Here is a 26,645-nt window from a genome sequence, read left to right as displayed (position 1 = left end):
AAATGCTCCTGTAAACTCTCTCTAGAACCCATGCTTCTCTGCTGCACGACTCGTGTGTGCTTGGTGCTCGACCCTACCCTCTCCTCCTGACACGGTCTCTGGAGTCCGGAGTTCCCTGCTGTGTTCACACTGACTGGCACGCACTGCGGTGCTCAGCACGGATCACAACAGCAGGCGCCTAACTTTGCCACCCTACCCCCTCCAGCCTCACAGCGAGGGTGTGTCGCTCGGGGATCGGACTTTGGCACCTCCTCCAGGCTGGCAGGAGGCCGTGCTCTTCGGATCCTCTATCTGGGGCCTCTTGCCCAGCTGCGCAGCCTGCAAGAACCCACGCCCAGGGAGTGTCACTCCAGTCACCCGGGACCTGGGCGCCTCTGGAGCACAGTCCTGTCGGCTCCGGGCCAGGCACCCGGGGACATCGGAGTCTCTTCACAGCGCTCCAGGTGAGACTCGCGCGTGGGCCTCCGGCCGAGCGTGTGAGGCGAGGGACGGGGGAGCAAGTGGGTGCCAGCCCTTTAAGATCCACGCAGTTCCGGAGTCTGAGCAACAGGACCGCGGAGACGCACCACCATTGGTCTGTTTCGGTGTGAGCGTCGCTTAGCAGCAGCGAATGAGAGTCCAAGGTGTGCGCAAGCGCACCACATCCTACCTCCCGCTGCCCGGCCGCCGGTGACCTGCACCGGTCCGCCGGGTGGGCTGCGGTGGCCGAGGCGGAGGTCGGCCGAGAGGCGAGGTGAGGCTGGCGGGCCAAGAGGGCGTGGAGAGGCGGGGTCGGGACCCAGGCTACCAGTCTGCAGCTCGGGGCGCGGGACTCGGCCGAGGCCGGGCCCCCTGCACCGCGCGTACCTGCTGGGATGCGCTGCCCGCTGCGCCTGCTGCGCCTGCTGCCCAGGGCGGGGCCGGGGCGTGTCTCGGGAGGGGCGGGGCGGCGGTTTCTTTTCGGTACACTGAGCTCTGGTCCTGGCTCTTGCTTCTTTTGATAGCGAACTTTCCTTAGCCTGCTGGTCTTTCAGGACTTGGTTTCTTCAAGGCCTGGTCACCCTGCACCAACTTTCCCGGACTTGGATATTCCAGGACAAAGGACCTACAGAGCAGGGCGGGCGTCAGGCTTGCACAAAGCCAAAGCCACAGAAGGAAGAGAGTTGCCACTGATGAGAGGAGTTGGTACAGTTTGTGGTTTTGTGAGACAAGGTCCCATGTAACCCGAGTTTGGCCTTGAGCTTGGGATCCTCCTGCCTCCAGCGTCCAGGTTCTGGGATCGCAGATGTGTGACTTCCGTGCCCAACTCAGTTGGTGTAATTGGTGATAAGATCAGAAACTGGTAGGACACATGTCTGTAGAAGTCTACAGAAAGTTTCTTCAGGTGAAGAGCCCTTTAAGGAAATGAAAATGGGGACGGTTTTAAGTGGTTTGACACCCATAAGCGGGATTCAGTTAGAGCAGCTTCCTCAGGAAGATGGTTGCATCATTTAAGTAGACAGTACTTAATGTTTTACAGACAGCAGAGAGGACATCCTGGGGTCCCACAACGAATTTCAGATCAAACCAGAGATGGTGGCACACACCTTTAGTTCCGGCACTTGAGAGGCAGGGGGGAGGTGATCTCAGTGAGTTCCAAGACAGCCAGGACTACACAGTGAAACCCTGTCTTCAAAAACCAAAACAAAACAAAACTGATTTCAGATCAGCTAAGCCCACAATGTACATGGCCAGGCAAGGCAAGGCAGCTGACTTTACAGCATAGGGACGAGTGGTTTTATTTTGTTTGAGAGACAAGGTCTTGCTATGTAGCCCTGGCTGGTCTTGAAATCTGCTTGCCTCTTCCTCCCAGGTGCTGGGGTCCAAGGTGTGCACTGCTGAACTCACCCACCCACTTTGTTCTCTTTTTAGACAGGGTGTCACTTAGCCTAAGCTGGTCTTGAACATGCCACTTATCTGGGGGTGACCTCGGGCTCCTTACTTTGCTGCCTACACTCCCCAAGTGCTGGTATTAAGCTCATAAGCCGTCATACCCTGCTTCCTAAGGGGCAGTTATAACAGGTGTAACCTTTGGCCTCCTTCCAACCAAGTCCGGAGATTTTTTTCTTTTAAGCAGTCTCACTATGGCCCCAGCTGCCTTGGGATTGCAGGTTTGAGCCCCACACTCAGCTTCTGATTGGCTGTTTGCAGGGCTGCTCCGGAGAAGGAAGTCTTTAGAGAAACAGTAGCTGTGATCCCAGGGGTTTGGTTTGGAGATCTGCAGGCCGTGGGAAGAATGCAGAAGTCTGGGATTGAAGCCTAGTCCTACTTCCTAAATCCTCAGGAAAAGCAGGTTCCTCACCTACATAGTGGATCAAAGGAAGCTCTGAGCACTTGCTAGCATTATCCCCGAGGGGCCCAGTCCCTCTGCGTCCTTGAGAGGTCAGGCTCAACCCGCTGTATACAGTGGCTCACTGTGGATAACGTGCGTATTCTCCTGTATGCTTCAGATAATATGTGCATTAATGATAACAGCTATATAGTGGGCTTTGTATGTGGTTTCGACATGGCATTGCTTAGGAAATGACAAGCCTGTACATGTTCAATACAGACGCAGGGTGTTTGTTCTTGTTTTGTTGTTGTTGTTGTTTAAAGTATTTTTTATCTGAGGTTGGATGAATCTGCAGGGGCAGTAAGTACCAGGGACACAGAGGGAGGGAGGGCTGAGCAGGAACACAGAGGGAGGGCTGAGCAGGGACACAGAGGGAGGGCTGAGCAGGGACACAGAGGGAGGGCTGAGTCTCTTCTCAGCCTTTCTTTGGGCTAAGATGGAGTGTCGAGGGAAGGGTGTGATGTTGCCTACGTCCTGTCCAGTTCAGCTTCCTTCTGTTTTCCGTTCCCGCAAGGATGACATAGTTGACTTCTGTATCCCTCTCTGCCGCATCCCCAAGCAACTCGGAGCCTAGAGGATCCCAAGTTAAGTAATCAGGTCTCAAGAGTCCTTGGCGGAGAGTGAATCCATCATGGGTTCACTGCTCCTTTAGCGTGCTTTCCTCGGGAGTACCGTGCTTAAGTATTTGTGTGCTACATATGGCTCATTTTCCTAGTTGAAGTTTGTATTTTTGCCCCTCCCCCATGCCTGCATGCTAGGTGGACTTGGGGGAAGCTAAAGAGTAGACGAGAGAGGAAAGTGACAAGGAAGAGTGAGTCCTGGTTTAGGCACAGAGTCTGTGGATTGATGGGGAGTCCTTCTGTATATATGTTCCTCTTATTGGTTGATGAATAAAACAGTTTGGCCAAGAGAGGCAGGAAGATAGGCATGGCTAGAAGACAAGGAGAATTCTGGGAAAGGTTGGCAGAGAGAGAGAGAGAGAGCGACTGTGGGGAGATGCCATCCTGCCGAAGGAGTAACATGCCAGATTATGGGTAAGCCACAGCCTTGTGACTATACACAGATTAGTAGAAATGGGTTAATAGTTGAGACAGAGCTAGCCAGTAAGAAGCCCTAGCCATCAGCCAACAGTTTAATAACTAATATAGCATCTTGTGTGTTTATTTGGGGTCCGAAGCAGCAGTGGGACCTGGTGGGAAAGAACCTCCAGCAACAGTGGATAGAGCAGGGATAATCTGATATTTGACAGCGGCCAACATGGTAAAGAGAATTTAGGTAGTGAGGGAAGTGGGTTCAGATGTGCTCACACCTTTAATCCCAGCACTCAGCAGGCAGAGGCAGCAGGTGGATCTCTGTGAGTTCAAGGCCAGCCTGGTCTGCAGAGTGAGTTTCAGGACAGACAGGGCCACACAAAGAAACCCTATTTCCAGGGGAAAAAAATGTGTTATATAAAACATATGAGCATGGACCTTTTGATCATCACCCATGTTTCTACTTACACAGAGTGCCATCCGTGGAAACCTTCCTTGTTCTCTCTCCAAGAGGATTCTTGTATGAGAATGATCAAAATCTGTTTCAGAAGTACGCAGAGATGCTGCAGACTTAACATTTCTTGTTTCAGTGAACGGAAATAGATAAATCAGTTCCTTATCCATCTACTCAGCAGTCTTTTAAAAATATTTATATTGATTGATTGATTGATTGATTGATTGATTGATTGATTTTTTTTTGAGACAGGGTTTCTCTGTGTATCCCTGGCTGTCCTGTAGCCCGTGATGTACCACCACCCAGATAAGATATTTGTGTGTGTGTGTGTGTTTGTGTGTACGTGCGTGTGCGTGCACAAGGGGGCAGTACCCGAAGAAGCCAGAAGAGGGCTTATATCACCCGAACAGGAGTTATAGATGGCTGTGAGCCACCATGTGGGTGCTGGGAGTTGAACCTGAGTCCTCTGTAAGAGCAGCCAGTGCTCTAACCGTGAGTTGTCTCTCCATCCTCCAGACTAGTTTTGAATGCAAGGCTTTCCTGGTTTATGAGGCTGCACCTGTCCTGATGCTGAGTAAAGGAAGCAGGTTTTGTTGTAGTGATGGGCTTGTGTTTCCTGTGCCCTCTGCTCATTGGCTGCTCTGAGTTGCTGGTTCCTCCAACACTAGGTGTGAGATGTGCGACAGAGGGTCCCATGATCCTGCCATTTGCTCTCTTGCCTCCATGTGGAACCTCTTTATGAATGTTCTGTCGCTGAGGTCCAAGGCTTTGTTTGCACTTAGTAGGACCTGGAGAAGCCCTGCTCTGCGCTTGCAGGGACAGAACAGCTACATCACTTCCCCTTCCCCTTTTCTATTCTGAGTTTTGGAGGCAGGGTCTCACTTTGTAGCCCAGGCTGAACTCAGGGTCCTCCTCCTTCACCCACCGGAGTGCAGGGACAACAGGCCTCCAGGCAAGCCCTTTTATTCAGGTATAGATTGCCTCACAGTAGCTCAGGACCCCAAGTTCACAAACATGAATCCCCAGGAAGGCCAGCCCTCCCTGTATTACAAACCCATTCCGGTCCTTTGAAGTGAGTAGTTGTTTGCTTGCCATGCCATGCCAGGCATTGGCCCCGGGGCTTTAAGCATGTGGGGTGAATGTCCTGCCACTGAGTTATATCTTCCCGCCCCAAGGTGCACGTTACTAAAGGAAAATGGTGTTAAAAGTAGTGTCTCCATTTTTAAAATTCTTCCCCAGATGAGTGTTAAGTTCCTCAGCCCCCCCCCCCCAGCAGCTGCCATCTCAGTCACACAGAGGTGACAAATTCATAATGCCACCTTTATTCAAGTGTCGTAGATACTCTGAAGGACTTAAAGGTTTCCGTTCTTTGCTGCTCTCATATAACAGGACAGAGCTTAAGTCAGAACTTTTATTTACCTTATTGAGGAAAAGCAGGTTTGGTCAGTGAAAGTCTTATAGGTGAAGCTGAGGTCTTCTGGGTCTTTGAGAGTAGCCAAACTGGTTCTCAGGGCTACTGTCACCTGGGAATGACACTGATTTCCTCCTTGCAGCCTTAGCAGGCAGCTAACATATGGTAGTTTTGTTTTATGTATTTTTCTCCTTTTTCAAGACTGCATTTCTCTGTGTGGCCCTGGCCACCCTGGAACTAGCTCTTGTAGACCAGGCTGGCCTTGAACTCACAGAGACCCACCTGCCTCTGCCTCCTGAGTGCTGGGACTAAAGGCGCGCACCACCACTGACCGGCTGGTAGATGTTTTACATTCCATTCAGGTGCTTGGGGCTTGTCTTAACTCTTCTGTCATATTTTTGATTCATGGTCTTTTTTTCATTTAATTATTTTTTTCTTCATGTCAGATAAGGCTATACCGGCCGTATGAGGCTGTTGTTTGGAGTTAGCATTTTGAACCCCAGGCTTGTTTTGTTCTCAAACTGATATTTTGTGCTTCCTCTGTCTCAGTTAGGACTTTGTAAAAATGTTTTTAAAAAATCAGTATTGCAAACACAGAGGGTAGCAGGTAGTACTGAGCATGCTCAGTGCCCTTCTTCACTGGGGTTGGTCTCTGCATTGGCTATGTGAGGCTCTACAGCCTACAGTGTCCCCTGGTGGTTGGCCTGGCTCTATGGGGACTGCAGAAATTTTAAGCAAGACTTTTGTTCCTAACAACCTTCTCTAGGGGTGTGCTAAACCAGGGAGATGAGAAAAAGTGTTATATTTGACAGGTGGCGAAAGTCAGTTCAGCCTGGCAAGCCTGGGAGGTTTGGGGATATAATGGGGTTGAGATCTCCTCTGTGTGTAGGAAGGGCGGGGGGGCTGGGAAGAGACAGAGAGACAGAGAGATCACCTGCCCACTAAACAGAGGGCCCAGCAGACAGGATGCAGAGGGGGATGTGCAGCACGGAAGGACCAGCTGAAGCTGTGTTGGCCGCCTAACCAATCCTGGTTGCAGGGCCGTGTCCTGTCCAGTGGAGACCGGCCCCTGCTGGGCTGTGTGGCTGTGCTAACACAGGTTCCCTTCCAGTCTGAGAGGCACCTTTTCATAATTCGCCAAAGGCACCACAAGGCCCACAACTATTTCCTTTTGTTTCTTAATGTGTTCACATAGCATGACCAAATATTTGCTGTCTTACCATGCTGAGATATGCTGACTGCTTCCCTCCAGCCATCTGTAGGGACTCATCGTCATCGTTGTCGTCGTCGTCGTCCTGAAGAGTAGCTTTGTATCACACAGCAGACATTCCAAAGGCTGTGCTCTCCGATCCCCAGCTGCCTTCTGCTTCTCCCCGTCACCTCCACCGCAGTGCCCAGACTCCCAGACTCCCCTCCATTTTCTCGTGTGACAGTTGAACCTCTCAGTGCCTCCTTCCCTGGGCGACCGGACAAATGCCACTTGTCAGGCACTTCCTGTCCCTTTAGGGCCTCGAACTCTGCAACCTGTTTCCAGCTGCAGCTGCTGCTGCTCCCGAGTCTGGCCCCACCTCCTCCCCCTCCATCTCCTTGTGCTCCTTCCCAGTGGGCTTAGTTTTGGAAAGGGAAGGCTTCGATAGAGAGGAGGAGGGAAGGAAGGAAAGTGGAGAAAATTGGGAGAGACACGGGGGTGGGGGGCATAATTGGCAGTTCCAGTAGAGGAATCTCTGGCATCATCACCTGGCCTCCCTGACAAGGCGACCTTGCTGTCCTCAGGTGTCCTCATGACGACTCTTGTGGACCATGCCCATGATCCTTTTTGCCAGTGTCGTACGGGTGCGGGATGGACTGCCCCTCTCAGCCTCCACTGACTTTTACCACGCCCAGGAGTTTCTGGAATGCCGGAGGCAGCTCAAGGCCTTAGCCCGGAGGCTGCCTCAGTATCCAGGCCGTGGTTCTGCAGAAAGCCGTGACTTCAATATCTAGTAAGTGAACATACTCACTTCTCCAGGATGTCAGCAATGTCGGGGTCATTTTACCCACATGCTGGGGTAACACTGCTGGAGCAGCGTACGTTAAAGGTTAAAGGTTAAAGGCATGATCTCAGCAGTCAGGTGGTGTATGCTCTCAACAGAGTCAGGGAAGGAGTGGATGTCCATTCTCTGAGCCCTCATTCAGCGTGTTGATCCGTGATAGAGCACCCTCAAATTTGGGGAGACCTGGCTGCCCCCCCCCCAGTGGGTACCCTCTCAGTCAATTTTATTTTTCACTTAGATACAGCAGAAGGAAGAAGACGAGAAGCTGCATTTCAGTGCTAAGGAGAGAAAAGACTGAGAGTAGAGGAACCCAGACACAAGAGTTCCCCAAGCCATGCCCTTAGACTGTAGCTGAGGGTGGCCTGGGCCTTCTGACCCTCCTGCCTCCACAGCGAGTGCTGTCACACGTGGTTTGTGCAAGCGCTCTGTCAACTAAGCCTCGCCCCAGCCCAGTTTTTCTTTTTGCTATTCCATGACAGGAAGGGGGCGCAGCGACTGAAAGTCAGTGAGGGTAGGTCTCTCTCTTTTCAAAGAACTTGAAGTCTCCTGAGGGAGGGAATAAGAGAAATAGATTATGGAGTTTAATAGGACAGGGAAAGCCCATGGTGAGTACCAGTGGTGCTGATGCTGGAGGCTGTGGATGCTTTGTACCAGTGATGCTGTGCTGGAGGCTGTGGATGCTTTGTACCCTATGGTGCTGATGCTGGAGGCTGTGGATGCTTTGTACCCAGTGGTGCTGATGCTGGAAGCTGTGGATGTTCTGTATCCAGTGGTGCTGATGCTGGAAGCTGTGGATGTTCTGTATCCAGTGATGTTGTGCTGGAGGCTGTGGATGCTTTGTACCAGTGATGCTGTGCTGGAGGCTGTGGATGCTTTGTACCCAGTGGTGCTGATGCTGGAGGCTGTGGATGCTTTGTACCAGTGATGCTGTGCTGGAGGCTGTGGATGATTTGTACCCTGTGGTGCTGATGCTGGAGGCTGTGGATGCTTTGTACCCAGTAGTGCTGATGCTGGAGGCTGTGGATGCTTTGTACCAGTGATGTTGTGCTGGAGGCTGTGGATGCTTTGTACCCTGTGGTGCTGATGCTGGAGGCTGTGGATGCTTTGTACCAGTGATGTTGTGCTGGAGGCTGTGGATGCTTTGTACCCAGTGGTGCTGATGCTGGAAGCTGTGGATGTTCTGTATCCAGTGGTGCTGATGCTGGAGGCTGTGGATGCTTTGTACCCTGTGATGCTGATGCTGGAGGCTGTGGATGCTTTGTACCCAGTGGTGCTGATGCTGGAGGCTGTGGATGCTTTGTACCAGTGATGTTGTGCTGGAGGCTGTGGATGCTTTGTACCCAGTGCTGCTGATGCTGGAGGCTGTGGATGCTTTGTACCCAGTGGTGCTGATGCTGGAGGCTGTGGATGCTTTGTACCCAGTGGTGCTGATGCTGGAGGCTGTGGATGCTTTGTACTCTCACCCCGCTCCTGCGCCTCCAGTGGCTTATGAGGCACTTAGGGTCAGGTAGGGTCACATGCTTTACAGAGGAGGAATTGAGGTCAAGCTGCTTAAGACTTGAGGAAGTTTCAGTGAGTGAAAGAGCCAGGATTTGAAAGCAGCCAGTTGGAGGCCTGAGCTGCCACCTTGTGGCGAGGACTCCCCAAGTTGCTGACACCACTGCCTCCTCCTCTCATGGTCTCTACGAGCTCTGCAAAGCTGTTTGTGCATCAAACAGGACTCCCTTTTCCTGAAAATACCTACAGCATCATGATCAAATCTGGGCGACCTTGGTAACTTGTATAAAACAGGACTATGGAATGTTCTGCTCTTGTTTTTCTCCTTTTGCTTATTTTTATGGTGCCAGGGGTGGACCTCAACACCTGTGCACTCTAGGCCAGGGCTTTCCTTGTGAGTCACCCCCAACTCACTTGCTTCTTTAGGTTCTGAATTAAATATTCACCCTTGTTGTCACAGAGGCAGCTTAGTCATTTCTTTCTTCCTTTCTCTGTGTAGCCCTGGCTGTCCTGGAACTCACTCTGTAGACCAGGCTGGCCTCAAACTCACAGAGATCCACTTGCCTCTGCCTCCCAAGTGCTGGGATTAAAGGCATGCACCACCACAGCCTGGCAGTCATTTCTCTTTTAAAATTATTATTATCATGAGGTGTGTATGCATGTGTGCACACATATGTGTAAACATAAATGTGGTTATTCAGATGCCATAGCATGCACACAGAGATCCTTCCTCCCCTGTGGTAAGGTCAGGTCATATGTGCACACGGAGATCCTTCCTCCCACTGTGGTAAGGTCAGGTCATATGTGCACACGGAGATCCTTCCTCCCACTGTGGTAAGGTTAGGCCTCCCTCGTTGTCCAGGCTAGCCAGCATGCAAGCTTTTTAGCAGCCCTGTCTCCAGCTCCCGTCTTGCCCTGGGATTGCTCAGATTACAGCTGCACACCTGCAGATCTGGCTTCTTAATGTGGATTCTGGGATGTGACCCGGTTGTCAGTCTGGGCAGCAAGAGCCATTATGTGCTGAGCCATCTCCACAGCCTTAGTCTTTGATTAAACTTTTTTTAAATTTAGATTTGTGTATTTAATTTTATGTGTATGAATGCTTTGCCTGCATGTATTGCATGCATCAAGTCTGGGCCTGTAATCCTAGCTCTCAGGAGGCTGAGGCAGGAGGCTCATCAGTTAAAGACCAGCCTCGGCTACATAATTTGAAGCCAGCCTCGGCTACATAGAGAGCTCTTGTCTTTAAAGCAAAGCAAAGAGAAGCAGAAAGAACATCAACAAAGGTGAGGTGGGGATCTGTTCTGTTTCCTGGCAGCTCAGACATTGCCTTCTCTTTCAGTTTTTCTTCATCGGGGGGCGTGGCCTGCATGGCCATCTGCTCACGTCAGTGCCCGGCAGCCATGGTCTTCTGCTTCCTGGAGACTCTGTGGTGGGACTTCACAGCTTCCTACGACACCACGTGCATCGGCCTGGCCTCCCGGCCCTACGCTTTTCTCGAGTTCGGTCTGTAGCTGTCTTCGTGCTCTTTTCTTTCTCATATGAAGTTACGGGTGTAGAAACAGAAGTTTAGGTTTGGCCTTAACCGTCAAGGAAAGCCATGCGAGGTTCGGCCACATGCCCTTGATGGCATAGCAACTACAGTGGTCTTGAAGCTAACCACAGTGGCTTTCTGTGACTTCAGAGCCTGGGGGAGCGGGAGGAAGGCTGCCCACAGGCCTTGGAAGCTAGGGTCAGAAAACTGTAGCCCGTATAGTTCGGAGCTGGGCTCGATGAATCGGGGCTGTTACCTATAGGGAATAGATGTCCATGGATACCTGCCTATGGAAGGTTTGCCCAAGACAGGATGTACCCGGCAGCCTCAAGATTTACTGCCTCACACTTGGAGAATGTTGTGTTGACACCAGCTCTGGGACAGAGCCTCCCAGGGAGTGTTCCTCCATAGCAAGGAAGTCCAAAAGGTAGAGGAAATGCTTTCAACTTTGAGGGTGATTTCACACTCCTGCAATATTTTTCTTCTTCTGCATTTTGTCAAAAACATCTGGCTGTGGTAGTTTGGAAATGAGAAATGTTGGTCCTTCCTTCCATTGCCAAAGCAGGTTGGCAATGCCTGCTTTGGCAGAAGACATTTTTGTTCCAGGTTCAGCCAGAAGGGCCTAAGTGATTCCCAAGTCTACGGAGCACAGCCTGGTAGTCACAGTGCGTGCTTACTTTTGGCCAAGTATGGTTCATTTTAAGCTCTCAGGCAGGGACTCTCAACCTGTGGGTCGCAACCCTTTGGGGGAGGCTGAAGGGCCCTTTCACAGGGGTCCCCTAAGACCATCAGAAAACACAGATACTTGTATTATAATTTATAACAGTAGCAAAATTACAGTTATGAAGTAGCAACGAAATGATTTTCTGACTGAGGGGTCACCACAACATGAGGAACTGAGTTAAAGGTCAAAGCACTGGGAAGGTTGTGAGCATCTGGTCTAGGGAGTCAGAGAGGTGTGTGTTGGATATTCAGTCTCTGGGATGAACTTGAGCAGGGACTTGGAAGTGTTTGGTACAGGCAGTCAGGTGTGAGGCCAGCACTGAGACCATCTGGCTGTGACTGCCAGAGTCCTTACCTTCCCTCAGCGGCCTTCTGCCTAGCCACCCGGTGTAGTCAGGTTTTTCTTTTGTGACCGTCATCTCACCACTAACAACACAGAGATTTATTAATTATGAAAGCTTGACTTAGGTTTCTTTTTTCTAGCTAGCTCTTATAACTTAATTAATCTGTTTCTACTAATCTGCATTCTATCATGTGACGCGGTTACCTTTCCTCTGCCCCATGTGTCCAACTTATCCTGCGTCCCAGTGGCATCTCCTCCAAGCCTACATTTATCCTTCTGGCTTCCTCGCTGTCTGCTGGAAATCCCACCTATTCTCTCCTTCCTTGCCACTGGCCATTCGGTTTTTTATCACACCAGTCACAGAACACATCTTCACACAGTGTACAAACATCCCACAGCATTTCTCCTTTTTCCAAATAAGAAGGAATGGTTTTAACTCTAAGATAGTAAAACTATAAACAATAAGAACAATTATCAGATAAGAATTACATTCACAGTTATCAGTCAGTTTGTGTTTGGCAAATTCAGAGAAAATACTGTGTTTTCTACCCTATCTTATTGAGTCCAATGTTTTACACCTAACCATTTTTTGTTATAATTTATATTACCATCCTAAAAATACCTTTTTAGACCTTAAAACACTTTTTTAGATAAACAACTTAAGCTTTTATGTCTCTCAGCCTTATACACTTTACATCTCTTTTGTAAGTTTCTTTTCTGAATTTGGTAACAAAGAAAGCTGTAACTATTTAGTCTTCAACCCCATCAAAGACTGGAGAAGGGTATAATATCACCTGAGTGAACAGGAAATGTAGAGCAAACAACTTCCAAAACTATAGAAACTACAGAGACAGCTGGCTGCCTGGACAGTCACCCACGTTTACTCTGCAATGTTGGGGCGTCCATCTTCAGCCTACAGACCTAGAATATCTGACAGACATTTTTTTTTTTTTTTGTGAAGCAGGAAATTTTGAAGGACTGTCCTACCTTGTTTTGGCAAAGTTTGTCAGTTTCCTTTTGTGTCCTGCCTGTCCAGTTTGGACAGCACACTGTCAGTACTCAGGACAAGAGCAGTTTCTTGTCCAGTGGCTAAGCCTTGCCACATGGAAAGCAAACTCCATATGGAGGTTCTCTGATGCCCTTTATCCTTTTTTTGAAGTAGATTGGTGCTGCCAGGAGCAGATGTGTCTCACTATCATGAAAAACCTTATGTTACTAAAACACCTTAAATGCCATAGTGTTTGAAGACCACCTGACTATCTAAAATGTATCTCTGTTTGACCTTGAAAACATACCTACATGACTACAAATTTCATTGTTATAGATGACTAACTACTAAACTATATTTTTAATTTTCCTAAACAGTTTGAAATAATAGTCTTTAAAGACTAGAACTTTACATTACATTTTAAAATGAGCTGCATAGGTACACTACTTCAAACAAGAATAGAAACATATAATACAGTATAACAAAAAATGACCTTAAATTTGTGTCAAAATACAAAAAAAACATACCAATATAAAAAATTTAAGACTAGTAGCTGCTTTTTTAGTTTAAAAGTAGATTTAATAATCTGCCCTTTTATTCTGTCATTCCTGTACCCTCCTTTTTCTTTTTAGAATGAGATCCCTGAATCTAATCTCCTTTGTTTAGTTTCACCCCTGACTAAGACCAATAATAACTTGTAACCAACCCCCCTAAATGATGACAAACATTCATAACCTACCAAATGGACAGAAAACACCCATCCCACCTTTTGGGAATGTGGGTGTCATGCTCTCTAGACTGCTTTCTGTTGTCTGGGGGCAACAACATCTGTAGGAGACCCCAAGAAAACTAGGACAATGGCCAAGTCCTGGGAGAGCTAGCTGTATTATTTTCTGTTCAGTCTCTGTGTGATGGGAAAATATAGAGTTTATCTGAAGTCCTGGATGGAGTAGTCTGTGAGGCTGGACCTTCTCAGCTGGCAGCTTTGAAATTGTTCTAGATATAGAATTTCGAGAAAACTGCAACAGAGGCACTCTGAGAGGCTGGATCACCTGGGCTACTTGTTTTCATTGGTGTCTGGTCCTCTTATTTTTCTGTAAACACACAAACTTTTAAAGGTAACATATATGTCTGCATTAACACAAGTATGGAATGTGCAGTGTGTACAGATCAGCTAAAGATACAGTGTCCCTCAACAGCCATTCTCTGTTCATTAGCATTTTAAAAATTTAAAATTAATGAAGCACCATTTAAGATGCAAACTTGTTAATATTGCTTTGCTCTGTTTAAAGACTTTGTTTTAAAAGCATTTCTATGACTGTCTATAACTTTCTTTTCTTTCTTCAGCACCTAAGCACCTTTCAGGCATACTGTACCTTTCTAGAGGTTTTCTGTGTCTGGACCTAGCTTTCTGTGAGTCTTCACTTTTCTGTGTCCACATGAGCCAAGCCTTAAAGGGCCAGTCCATTCACTGTGTGGTTCAGCTCTGGCGGCTGGCTCAAACCTGCAGGCAGTAGTCAGGAGCCATGCTGTGAGCATTGGCCCACCTGAGAGACTTTGAGACTAGGAAGCCAAGTCTGGCTCCTTGTCCAGAACTTTTCTTAAGCTTTCTCGGACCCTATGTTTGGATACTTGAGTGTCATGTTGGGCACCATTTGTAGTCAGGCTTTACTTTTATGACCGCTAGCTCACAATAACAACACAGAGACTTACTACTAATTATGAAAACTTGTCCTTGGGTTAGGTGTTGTGGGGATTCATTCTGCCAATAGCTTTGGGGTACCGACCTTAGGGCATGGCTTCTTGTCTGTGGATGTGATCTCTTAGAAGGAGAGAGACAGAGGTCACGCTCTCTCTTGGGTTGTGAAGATTGGGTCAGGTGGCGTGAAGCAGCATGTGCCTAGTTCCCAGATCCCTCGGGCAGCCTGGTGGGAAATCACCATATCAATGTTGGACTTAGTGCTGACACCCTGTCGGCATGCAGTGCACTTAGAGCCCAGCATTCCTTCTGTCTCAGCTTCCCGAAAAGCTGGGACTACAGGAGGGCACCACCACTCCGGGCTAGCTCAGTTGGTAGAGCATGAAACTCTTAATCTCAGGCTTGTACAGCACAGTTGTATTTATTTGTGTTTTTTTTTCTCATTATGAGAACCACAAAGGGGTGTGTGTGTGCATGCATGTGTGTGTGTGGGGGGGGGGGCATGCATGTGTGTGTCAATTTATAAAGGGATGCTATGGGGGAAACAGACTCACAGATACAGAGCAAGGTATAACCGGCTGCAAAGTCCCTCCGTTCTGCCCAAGGGTGTTTCACACTGCCTGACCCAGTCTTCACAACCCAAGAGACAGTGTGACCTCTGTCTCTCTCCTTCTAAGAGATCACATCCACAGACAAGTAGCTACACCCTAAGGCCAGGACCTCAAAGCTATTAGTGGAGTAAGTTCCCTAAACAGGCTTTTTTCTATCTCGCTCTAATGACTTAATTAACCTGTTTCCATTAATCTGCATTCTGTCACATGGCGTGGTTTCCTGACTTGTTCCTCCTCCCCTTGGCATCTCCTGCACGCCTAGATTCATCCCTCTAACTTCCCCTCTCTCTGCTGGAAGTCCCGCCTATCCTGCCCTGACTAGCTATTGGCCATTTAACTCTTTATGACACCAGTCACAGAACACATCTTCACACAGTGTACAAACATCCCACAACAGGTGGCAGTGGGTGGGAGCAGCTGGCTCTGGTGTCACTGTCAGGGACAGGGATAGCTGGGTATGCTCCCTTGGCATCAGTTAATTTGGAGGAGTGGAGCTGTACTCTTCCCCCCCTCATCTCTGTGTGTGCCTTCCTTGCAAAGCCCTGAGCTGGGTCTGACAGGAGACCATCCCAGGCACCACCATGACTCCTTAGTGTGTGGGAGTGTGACTCAGCAGACAGCGACATTAGAGTTGGGTGTTCTTGGGCCTCTGAATGCACGTCAGGTTCTACTTCAGAAACTTGTTAGGCCCAGCATGGTGGTGCATACCTGTAATCCCAGCAGTTCGGCCCATCACGGGTTCAAGGCCATCCTTGGCTACATAGCAAGTTTGAGGCCAGCCTGGACTATCTGAGCCCTTGGCTTAAAAAAAACGAAAAACAAATAAAACCATGTCATGGTTTGTTGAAATGGGTTAATAGTACTGTAACTAAAAGGATCGAAACCAGAACTTGTTTTCTATTGCTGTGGTAAACACTATGTTCAAAAGCACCTTGAGAAGAAAAGGGTTATTTGGCTTACAGTGTGTGTGTATGTGTTTGTGTTTGTGTGTGTGTGTGTGTGTTTGTGTTTGTGTGTGTGTGTGTCTGTGTGTGTGAGTGTGTGTGTGTGTGTATGTGTGTGTCTGTGTGTGTGAGTGTGTGTGTGTGTGCGTGTGCGTGTGGGCACTCGCACATGTGTATCCTGAAGGGAGTCAGGGCAGGAACTCAAGGAGGGAACCTGGAATGCGAACTGAAGCAGAGGCCATGGAGGGACTCTGCTTACAGGCTTGCCCCCATGCCTTGTTCAGTCTGCTTTCTTGTCCAGCCCAGGCCCGTGCCCCATGGCTGGTGCTGCCCGCAGTGGGCTCTCCCTCCCACATCATAGTTTTGCCTATAGGCCAATCAGGGAGGCAATTTCTCATCCGGAAAGGTCCCTCTTCCCGGATGACTCTAGCTTGTGCCAGGTTGGCAAACAACCCACACATGGCACCCCAGCTTGTACAGCAGAGTCGTATTTATTTGTGATTCTTTTTCAAAAAGCTTTTGATATGAGACCATCAGGGATTGTCATCCCATGTCCAAGTTCAGTCCAGTGCCTCCTGCCCACTCTGGCGTCCCTGAGGTGGGTAGTCTTTCTGCAGCCACACTTAGTTATTCTGCTTTGAAAACTCAGATCAGACTAGTATTGATACATAGTAGTCACCTGACCTCCCATAACTGACTCAGTTTGGAATCTACCTGACCTACTAGTTGCTTAGCAACAGGCGCTTCAGTCCCCACACGCTGTCTTGGAGTACCCATCCCAGTGATGCTCTTGGAGTACCCATCCCAGTGATGCTCACCTTGGGCCTCTCTTTCTACAGACAGCGTCATTCAGAAAACAAAGTGGCGTTTTAACCACATGAGCTCCTCCCAGATGAAGAGTGGCTTAGAAAAGATCCAGGAGGAGCTGGAGCTCCAGCCTCCAGCAATGCTGTCCATAGAGGGCACAGATGTGGCAAATGGCATGCTGAATGGCCACACCCCAGTGCACTCCGAGCCCGGTGAGTGCCAGCTGGTGAAGATGGAGGGATGCATGTCCAGGAGAAATGTTTCCCCCACTGGATAGATGGGCTGGTTTGGTGGTGGCAAAGCAAATAAGTTGGGAAGAGTATAGATGGACCCTCTTTCCACACGGTTGTCATCAAAACAAAACAAAAGCCTTTCTGTTGGGATAGTGCCTGGTTCTAGGAAGTAATCTGATGACATTCCGGGGTTTCCAGCCTGACTTGGCACGTTGTTCATCAAGGTGAGGTTCACAGGTTCACATGTTACGGGAATTACTGTGCCGGAAGCTCCTGGTTGGACTGTACGGCTTACCACATTAATGAGACACTGGAAGCCTGCACTGGGAAGCCCCAGTTGGGGCTTGTTGGACAAGGGCAGTAGGGAAAGTGTCTATGGGCCATCTAAAAATTCTGCAGTGGGGGCCAGTGGGATGGCTCTGTGTGTAAAGGCGTGCTCCTACGCCTGAGGACCTGGGTTTGATCTCTGAAGACCACATGGTAGGAAACTCCCTTTGGTTTGGGCTCTGACCTCTGCACACATGTCCTGGCACATCCCCTGGAAGAGCTGTCTACATGGTAACAATCTAATTTTTAAAACCTCTGTACTAAACCCCTGGCTTGAAATTTAAGTGGCTTGATGTGTTTAAACCAATGAATTCCCAGGTTGGCTCAGCTGCCAGTCAGCAAGCCGTTGTGATATACATTGGGAGGATTTGAAGAAGGAGGCTGGGTAATTGAGTCCAAGCTCCTCCCTTGCTGTGCGTGAACACAGGGACCCCTTTGTAATGTTTGTTTTGTTTTGTTGTTGTTTTTTAAACACTTAGAAAAGAGGAGCAAATCCCCAAAGCGCCAAGGTACCCCACATGCCTAGGGCGTTTCACTGCCTCACCTAATTGCCCCAAGGCTAGAGTCCTCACAGGTAGCATGTTCTTTTCTAACGGAAACTGGAATTGCTCTGTGGTAACTAACACACACTAACATTAGCGTTAGCTGGGCTGTGGCTCACACGGCATATGCGTGTGCATGCGTGTTACACGTGGGAAACGTCAGGACCAGAAAGGATACTCCAGGAAGGAGCATGACAGGAGAACGGGCTGGCCAGCATCTGTGAGCCAGAACCCGTTTTAATGGTGACCTGCTGGAGAGAGCAAGTCTGTGTTCCCGTTATCGTCCTGGCTACGATTGTAGCCTGACAGTCAGACTGTTGTAGACTGAGTACCTCCTCTTCCTGGGTATTTTAGAGTTTGAGAACTTATCTGCTGTGAATTTCTCTGGGTGCCCATGTGACATTGCACCTTGTCCTGACTGGAAAGAGTGGAACAGTTTACAAACTGAAGACTGAGGTGCTGGTGTCAATGCTCCTAGCGTCGGGACAGTCCCTGCTCATAGCCTCTCAGCCTGACCTGTTGGCATGCAGTGCCAGGTGACCCTGCATTGGAACATCCCATATCCTGCAGGTTGCTTAGCAGTGTCACTGGCTCTTGCCTCTCCTGGTGACAATTACAGGTGTCTCTGGACACCCCTCTGGGAGCAAGTCACCCCTGGGTAAAATAAAAAGGCAACTGAGCACCAACAGATTTGTGTTTGCCGTGAAAAGGGCCTTTTTCCTGGAAGTTCACCTCCGTTTCTGAGATCCATTCTGGCGTCCATTTCTGGCTGGCCCTGCTAACTCCTGTTGCTTTTTAGATGTGTGCTTGGGGTTCTGTGTTTATCGTCGTTCGTCTGTTAGCACAGGTCTAGTTGGTATTCTGGCCCCTTCCGTCACAGAGACACAATTCTCACAAGACACTCTTTTCTTTTCATCCTGAAGCTCCGAATCTCAGGATGGAGCCGGTGACAGCACTGGGTGTCCTCTCCCTTGTCCTCAACATCCTGTGCGCTGCCCTGAACCTTGTCCGTGGAGTCCACCTGGCAGAACACTCTTTACAGGTGACCCTCTGTACAGATTTTTTTTCTGGTGGTTGTGGGGATTGAACCCAGGACTTTATGAATGCCTCAGCATGCGCCTTTTACCCTGGAGCTGCGTCCCCAACCGGTCTTTACAGTCCAAAAGGAAAGACAAGTGACAGAAACTGATGATGGGACAGTTTTTATCAGGTCGATATGAGGTTAGGATTTTGTTGGTTAGTTTCTTGTTTTTTTTGTTTGTTTGTTTTGTTTTTTGTTTTGTTTTTGGCTTTTCAAGAGAGAGTTTCTTTGTGTAACAGCCCTGGCTGTTTTGGAACTCCATCTGTGGACCCCTCTGACCTTGAACTCACAGAGATCCGCCTGCCTCTGCATCACAAGTGCTGGGGTCAAAGGTGTGTACCACTACCACCACCTGGCACAGCTAGGTTTTATGAATGTTAAAAATTCAAATAGAACATTTTAGAAATTATAATCCATAAGCTGGATATGGTGATGCACCTCAGTAACCCCAGCCCTGGAGAGGTGGAGGCAGGGGGATCAGAGGTTCACACCCCAGATCAGCTGCATAAGAGCTCTGGGCCACCTTAGGGGAGAGTATAAAATGAAAGAATCTTCAAAACAAAAATCTGCTCTTTGTAGTAAGCTGAACACATCTGGAAAGATCCCTTTGTGACTGCCCTTGGGAGTTCTGGGATGTTGCTGGGAAGTAGGCAGCTTGCTGCAAGGACTTTGGGCTGCCGCTGTGCCCTTAGGAACCAAGGATCCATTGTCAACAGGACACAGGTTGGATTCTCACACTGTCAGGCTCTAAGAAAAGATGTTCCCACTGTGTGATGTGTGGCCCATAGGCACCTCTTCTCTTGCCAGAGACCCACATCCCCAGGGACAAAGCCAGCGTTCCGTTTCTTGGCCACCGATGGTGAAGCAACATTCTGTCTCTATGCTTTCTTCAAATATTCGATTCCAAGCAATAGAACTGTTATTAGCATAAGCAGGTAGTTGTTATTTTCAAGGATAGATCCATGAGTTTTTATAGATTTTTTTTTGTGTCACATTGCTTTGTTTGAACCCTTTTTGATCTTACTGGGCCTTTTGATTATATAGTATGGTTTCTGATTTTGTGTTTCTATGGATTTGGGGTTATTGTGTTTGCTGTACTTTTTCTTTTATTATTATTATTATTGCCTTTTTTAACAAGAGAAGAAAAGCGTGGAGTTGGTTCAGTGGGGAGTTCAGGGGGACCTGGGAGGGAGTGCAGGAGAGGAGGGGAAACCGTGACCATATGGATCACATGAACTGTCAATAACAAAGCAAAGCCGTCCTTCTCACTGCAGTGTTAGGTGTTGGCTAGAGACTAAATGGTGGTGGTTTGTGGGTGCTGAACCCAGGAGGGTGATGTGGACTGACCCCTTTGAGGAGTGGCCTCAGGCTCCTGTTAGAGCGGTACCTGTGAAAACCCTTAGGCCGGTGACCACATCTCATCTTCTAACAGTGTGTGGTGTGGATCAGGTACCTGCTGGCTATTTGTGGTAGAATCGGTGCCTGGCTGGCAAAGTGGCTAAGATAGGTCCTGCCGAGGGGTTCTGATGGCATTGTGCAGGGACAGCACTGAGGAGGTGATGGTTCCCGGGGCAGGAGTTTCTAGAAGAAGCTTAGCATTAACAGATGAGAAGGGTTCTTGGGGGTGAAGGAAAATTGCATGTTGAGGACGTAGCATGGAGGCCTGGGACAGAAGTACACACGGTCTATCTAACCATTGAAAATGGTCACATGCCAACCCTGGGTCTGGCTAGGCATCCTTGTACTGTCAGTCACACCGGTGACACAGGATAACAGACTCTGTGCCACCATGATTCCTTTCAGCCAAACCTTTCTTCTATGTACCCCTGTCTGTTTCAGGTTGCCCAGGAAGAAGTTGGGAACATCCTGGCCTTCTTTATTCCTTCTGTGGCCTGCATTGTCCAGGTGGGTGCAGCCCCTGACTGGCTGCTTGTGGGGACTGCAGGCAGGTGCCTGAGGGAATAGTGGCACCCAGCGTGGCTGTGACTCGGGAGAAATCACAGTAGGATTGGGAGGGCCTTTCTGCCTGATCTGCCCCTTATACTGCATCTCTCTCTTCTCTGCATCCCCAGTCTGGACGTCTGCTTGTGTGTCTCTAACACCCTTCCTCCGGTGACACCTGTTTCATTCTCTTAGAATCCGGTGATTACCAGCTGCTGGTCCCAGCTTTGCTGTAGCGAGTTCAGTTAGTAGGTGAATGCATACAGGTGTCAGTTAGTAAGTGAATGCATACAGGTGTCAGTTAACAGGTGAATGCATACAGGTGTCAGTTAGTAGGTAAATGCATACAGGTGTCAGTTAGTGGGTGAATGCATACAGGTGTTAGTTAGTAGGTGAATGCATACAGGTGTCAGTTAGTGGATGAATGCATACAGGTGTCAGCAGGTGAATGCATACAGGTGTCACTTAGTAGGTGCATGCATGCAGCTGTTGTGGCTGCATGTGACTTGAGGCTGTCTGCCGCCTTCTGACTAGATGCCTTGTGGTCTCATTTCAGTGTTATCTGTACCTGTTCTATAGTCCAGCCAGGACTCTGAAGGTGGTGCTGACTCTGGCCTTCATCTCCCTGGGCAACATGTACCTGCACGGGCTGAGGAACACCTGGCAAGTCCTCTTTCACATAGGAGTGGCTTCTCTGTCCTCGTATCAGATCCTGACCAGACAGCTGCAGGAGAGGCAGTCCGACTATGGAGTGTGAGGACAGCATCACGCAGCGAACGGAGCCTTTGAATTCCCCTCCCCCTCAGAAGGCCAGTCTGTCTCCACTCCTGCTTCTCAACTTCACCTCAAATCTCCATCCTTGAAGCTCCTGAGGTCACAGATCCTGGCAGGTGCAACGGAGGACCCAGGGCTGCGGGTTGCAGTCGAGGTCTGTGTGAAGTGTTTGTGCAGAACTGCCGACCAGGCACAGGGCAGGGCAGTGAAAGCTGGAGCTTGCTCAGAGAGCATCTCTGATGGTCAGAGTGGCAACGCTTTGGCCTCCTAAATCGAATGATACTGCAAACCACTAGGTCCCGTCATGGTAGTTTTGGTCCTTGGCAGGAGTCTTCAAGGAAACTCTTTACAGTTTAAATTATTTGCAGTTTCAGTGTAACTCTGGTCAGTTTTCCTTGGAGTGTCAGTTCAGGGTAAATTAAAAGCTTGAAAATATGGTTCATAAATATAAGCTAGGTAAATTTTGTTTACATTTTTGATAACTTGGATTCCATATACCTTTGGGATATTTAAATATATTTTGGATAAAAATTGAAGCTCATTTAGAATGAAGGCAAACGTATGCTGAGGAGATGCCAAGGAAATCCAAGTTTATTTAGTTGACAGAGACCCTTCATGGTGGCTGGACTGTGGATACTGATGTGGTTTACATCTGTTTGCAGGGTCTATCTGAGGATCTCTAAATTAATAACCGATATCACTGGGTCATAAGCACACGTGAGAGCTCCAGGGTCCTTTCCAGGGGCAGAAAGGAGTGGGAAATGCTGAGGTTCAGAGTTCCCTGGCAGAACTGGGGAGCTGTGTGTGACAGCTGAGTGCCTGTCACAGTAGCACTGCTGGAGATGCTGTGACCCTGCGTTCCTCCTAGAGAGGCCCCCTTCCAGCATCTTGATCAGACCTAGGGCCTCGTTGTTTTTCGCACAGGAGGTGAGTGTCAGCTTTGAGTAACTGATCCGTGCTGCCAAGTTAAGGTGTGCTTCTGAATAAGAGCCCCCAGCATTTCCAGTGTGGCTGTCTCGTGGCACTCAAGAAGCCATGTTGGGGTTCACCCCTTTGCCTTGTTCTTGGAATAGCCCACCCACAACTGTGTGGGTTGACCCATCAGTGATCCCCGAAGTTCCCGAGCAGTGGGGAAGGCAAGAGTGTAGGGTTAGAGAGTTCTTTTGTTTGGCTGTCACTGGTACTACATGCAGGTGAGCCACCAGGTGTCATTTTAGGAGAGTGTTTCTGTGAGTATTGCCATCGTGGTTTTGTTTCTCCCAGAGGAGATTTTTCTACCTTTAATTGAGCCTAATCATGTCTGGGTATGAATGTCATATTGGCAACGTCCTTGGGCGTGAACTTCCGACTTGTGTGTCTGTTGATCTTACTCCTGTGTAATTGTGTATACGCTGTGCAGGCGGATGCTCACTCTTCCTGGGAGAGGATTTGAAGTGGCCAAAGAGGAAGCCAGAGAGGGAGGAGGGAATTCTTTTCATTCAAAGCACACACTTAAAAAGATCTTTAACTAAGTTAAAAAAAAATCAGCCTAAAAAGTGTATTGTCTTCCTCTTAAGCCTGTGTGGTATTGTGTTGCCCTGTGTCTGGAGATGCCTCACACTGGAGGGTCTCAGCCTGTGTGTCAGTCCACAAGCGGTAACAAAGCGGTCCCCGAGGATGAGCCCTTGATAGAGACACTTCATACCCCTTAGATGCTAGTGAGGGTGTTGTCTCCACTTGGTTGACACGGCTCACGAGTTAGCATCTCAACAGGGTTCCAGACTGTCATAAATGGGAGGAAAAGGCACCCTCGAGGGAGACAGAAAATGGAGAAACCTTTAACTGGAATCCAGCCAAGAAGCCTCACCTCCCTGGAAGAAGAGGCGGATGACAGTAACAAAGTTCCAGGGAAACCCCAGGCTGTGGGGTAACTTGGTTCTGGCCTAGATGTGGTTAGCCCCCTCCCCCGTGGGATCTTTGATGCCAGGAAAGTGGCTCCAAGGCAGGAGTACTCCTCTGCACCCCGCACAGGTTGTCCTTGTGACGACTTTAGATGAGTAAGGTTATTTGCTGCTGTGCAGCTGGCCCATATGAAACGGTGTTGAACCTGCTTCAGGGGCCTCCCTGTACAGATGCCCAAAGACTGCAGGCTTCTTTTTGCAAGTGCTGATACCCGGGTGGGAGTGGCCCCCGCACCCAGGACAGAAAGCCTATGATCTGGGTTACTTTTCCCTCAGTGAGCCCTGTCTTGACAGGGACTGCACCCGACTTTCCTTTTCCTGGGTGGAGATAGTTTCCTCTCAGTCCTGGATGCCTCACTGACCGACCCCATGGCTGTGGTTCTTGCTGTCCGTGAACCCTGCTGATGTGCATTGTGGGCGTTTCCCTTGGTCCTTCCCTTGATCCTTCCTAGCTGCTGCCCCTGTTTCCCTCTCCCCTGCCTGTTTCCACTCTGCATCCTACAGTCCTGCCTCCAGAACCGTGGAGAGTCAGGAATCGTGATGGAGAGGAAGCTGAATTTGAAGTCTCACCCCGTGGCCCGCCTTGGCTCAGCGCTCAGGAGAAGCAGCACTTTGGTAGTCATCCCCTCTGGGGGGTGGGACAGTAGCCAGCAGGCCTGAGAAGATGACTGTTCGGAGAATAGGAAACGGCATGAGGGCCAAACTTGCATTCACACCTGTACCGTGTGAATTGCCTGCTCCCTGTAACACCAACACAACCACCCTTGAATTTCTTATACATGCTTGACAATGGATGACTTATAAAAGAGGCCGGGCATGGTCAGGAGTGCACACACGAGAGAGACCAGGCATGGTCAGGAGTGCACACACGAGAGAGGCCGGGTATGTCCAGGAGTACACACACGAGAGAGGCTGGGTGTGGGGCCATTCCACCTGTGTGCTGTGGGGTGCAAGAATGATGAAGGGAGAGAACAGGGTGTGCCCTTGAGAGAGGAAGCCAGGCAAGAGCCACACATGTCAGCCAACCGAGTGGCCTAGAGATCAGCTTTGCTCCTCCACCCAGTCCTGCGTCACAGTGGTGTCCCGGCCCACCGTCCCTCAGCTTCTTCACCCGCAAGAGGGCAGGGACACCACTCTGCAATCCCTGGGTGCTCCTGTGAGAACTGCCAGTGATCACCGAGGGGACTTGGGTGTAGAGGAAGAGAGGTGGCCAGCTCACTGGGTGTGTGCAGCAGGCAGCAGACCTCACCTGCATTCAAACATTTATAAGGTGACAGTGTTGTACTGCTGCAGGATAGAGGCCGCAGGCCTTCATTCCAGAAAGGAAGTGGTTCCTCTCTTCCCCTGGACCTGCCTCTTGGTTTTTGTTCATAGACAGTCATCAGCACCCGCTCTAGGATCCAAGGAATCTAGTCTGTAGGTTGGATCAGACTTCAGAGTCTGTTTCCAGTCCTAACAAGGACAGCCCCAGCCCCTCACCCCCCACCCATAAGCAGCACTGACACTCCTGTGTGGCTGGGGACACTCTTGTGTCCAGCATCAGCATGACAGCTGCGGAAGGGGGCTTGCTATTCACATCTGGTAACGGTGGGCTAGGAAATGCCTGCCCATAGGAGTGACGGGCAGGTCTGTGGCCCACAATCGCCTTAAATTAAGCCCATTCTTTTCTTTCCTTTCCACCCATGTTTGCTGTATTATGTGTGACCTTTAACCCTTGTGTTGATATGATCCTTAGATTGCTTTAGAAATGCTATCTAATGAATTGTTTGTATGACTCAGCCCCTAGGATTTGGTTGGGCTTAGTGGGTTTTTCTAAGAACATAAAAAAAAAAAAAATCTAGGCTAAGTTAGGCAAAACCATTCATTCCACACGCTCATCCCCAGGGTTTGCTGCCCAGATTATAATCTACTTTTCAATTGATAACAAAGATCTATTTTGAGTACACGATGGGGCATTTTAACTTTCACATACTGAAACTCGAGACAATGTACAGCTGTTTATATACCATGTATATTAAAATGACGTGAGATGGATTCAGAAGTGGGTAGAGAATAAATCTAACGTGTTTACCAATGCGTGTGTGGGAATGTGTGCGGGCAGTTCTCTGCTCTGTTGGTCTGAGGTGGTCTGTTAACCACCTGGCAGGTAGGAGGCGTGATGTGTGGTCTGAACAGGTCTGAGGACTCAGGCTTTACAGCAGGGTGGGACTGCTCTGGGAGCTGGGCAGCCTGCAGGCTCTGTAGCAGCCACCTTGCTGTGTGTGCCTGACAGTCACCTCAGAGTTCTGGGCTGCTGTAGACCCGGTGAGTGGCCACCAGGAGGCGCAGCAGCTGGACACATCACCTTGTCCCAACTTGGGATTGCTATCCTTTGTCAGTGGCTGCTTGAGAACAGCTGAGGAAATTCCCAGGAAGGGGTTTGATGCAGCCTCTTTGGACCAGCCTCCTAAGCCACTGGGAGTGTGTGTTGCCAGCATCTCTCCCTTGTCTGTCCTGAGTCCCGGCCACTGGAGAGGCCAAAGCCACTTTCCAAAACAGTCATTTGAGTTGCCGGATTTGAAGGTAGACAAGTCCTGTTGCTCAGGTGTGGAAGCTGAGGCCTGGCCTAGAAAGCTAGTCAGAGAATATTCCAGAGATCTGTCCCCCGGCCTGGAAGGGAGGACTGCCCCCATCTGGTAATGCTCACAAATAATAAATAATAAATAGCAGCCTTGGGCCATGAAGATGCCCCTTCCGTGCCAGGAGGACGGGGTGGAGGGAGAGTTTGGGCTGATGAGTCTCCACCTTTTCATTGAGTCCTACCCTTGCAGGGGCCCTGATGACAGCATGCTTGCACAGCACCAAGCCAGAGGAGGAAAGACTAAGAAGGGCTTGGCAGTCTCTGTGAACCAGGCCTCAGATGGACAGACGAAGCAGAGTCTGGAGACCCTCTGATCTGATGGGGAAGATACTTTACTTAAAGTCATAGGCACAACCCTTTAAAAAGATTGGCAGGTTTGGAGCTGGAGAGACACCTCAGCAGTTAAGGGCACTGGCTGCTCTTCCAGATGACCAGGGTTCAGTTTCCAGCACCCACATGGCGGCTCACAACTGCCTGTAACTCCAGCTCCAGGGGATCTGATGCCCTCTGGCCTCTGCAGGCACCAGACAGGCATGTGGCTCACAGACGTGCATGCTTGGAGAACTTGGAGAAACCCCCACAGATATAAAAATAAACAAGTAAAAATGTTTAAAAAGATTGACCAGTTTGATGACAGGAGATCCCGGGAAAAGTGGAGAGAATGGCAGGGTTTGGCTGCAGAGCTGGAAGTGTGAGGGTCAGCATAGGAGCAGTTTGTGTGGGTCGGCAGGAAACGGCAATCCCATTTTGTAGTGGCATCTT

General features: G+C 49.4%; 1 protein-coding gene across 5 annotated transcripts; it reads left to right on the top strand.

The window, feature by feature from the left end:
• Positions 1–422: 422 nt before the first annotated feature.
• Positions 423–25,337, top strand: Sec22c (SEC22 homolog C, vesicle trafficking protein). 5 transcript variants are annotated; one of them, XM_027415438.2, is made up of 8 exons: positions 641–733; positions 984–1,321; positions 7,020–7,228; positions 10,119–10,282; positions 16,458–16,637; positions 18,451–18,569; positions 20,448–20,513; positions 21,129–25,337. In XM_027415438.2, the coding sequence occupies exons 3-8, from the start codon at positions 7,047–7,049 to the stop codon at positions 21,336–21,338; spliced, it is 921 nt and encodes a 306-aa protein (XP_027271239.1). In that variant the 5' UTR covers positions 641–733; positions 984–1,321; positions 7,020–7,046; the 3' UTR covers positions 21,339–25,337. The 5 variants fall into 5 exon arrangements, with proteins under 5 accessions (XP_027271240.1, XP_027271237.1, XP_027271241.1 ...); XM_027415437.2 differs by having other exon boundaries at positions 984–1,363; XM_027415439.2 differs by lacking the exons at positions 641–733; positions 984–1,321 and adding an exon at positions 423–443.
• Positions 25,338–26,645: the final 1,308 nt, after the last annotated feature.

Source organism: Cricetulus griseus, chromosome 4 (genome assembly GCF_003668045.3).
Source record: "Cricetulus griseus strain 17A/GY chromosome 4, alternate assembly CriGri-PICRH-1.0, whole genome shotgun sequence".
NCBI classification, from domain to species: domain Eukaryota; kingdom Metazoa; phylum Chordata; class Mammalia; order Rodentia; family Cricetidae; genus Cricetulus; species Cricetulus griseus.
This window is presented reverse-complemented; position numbering and strand designations above follow the sequence as displayed.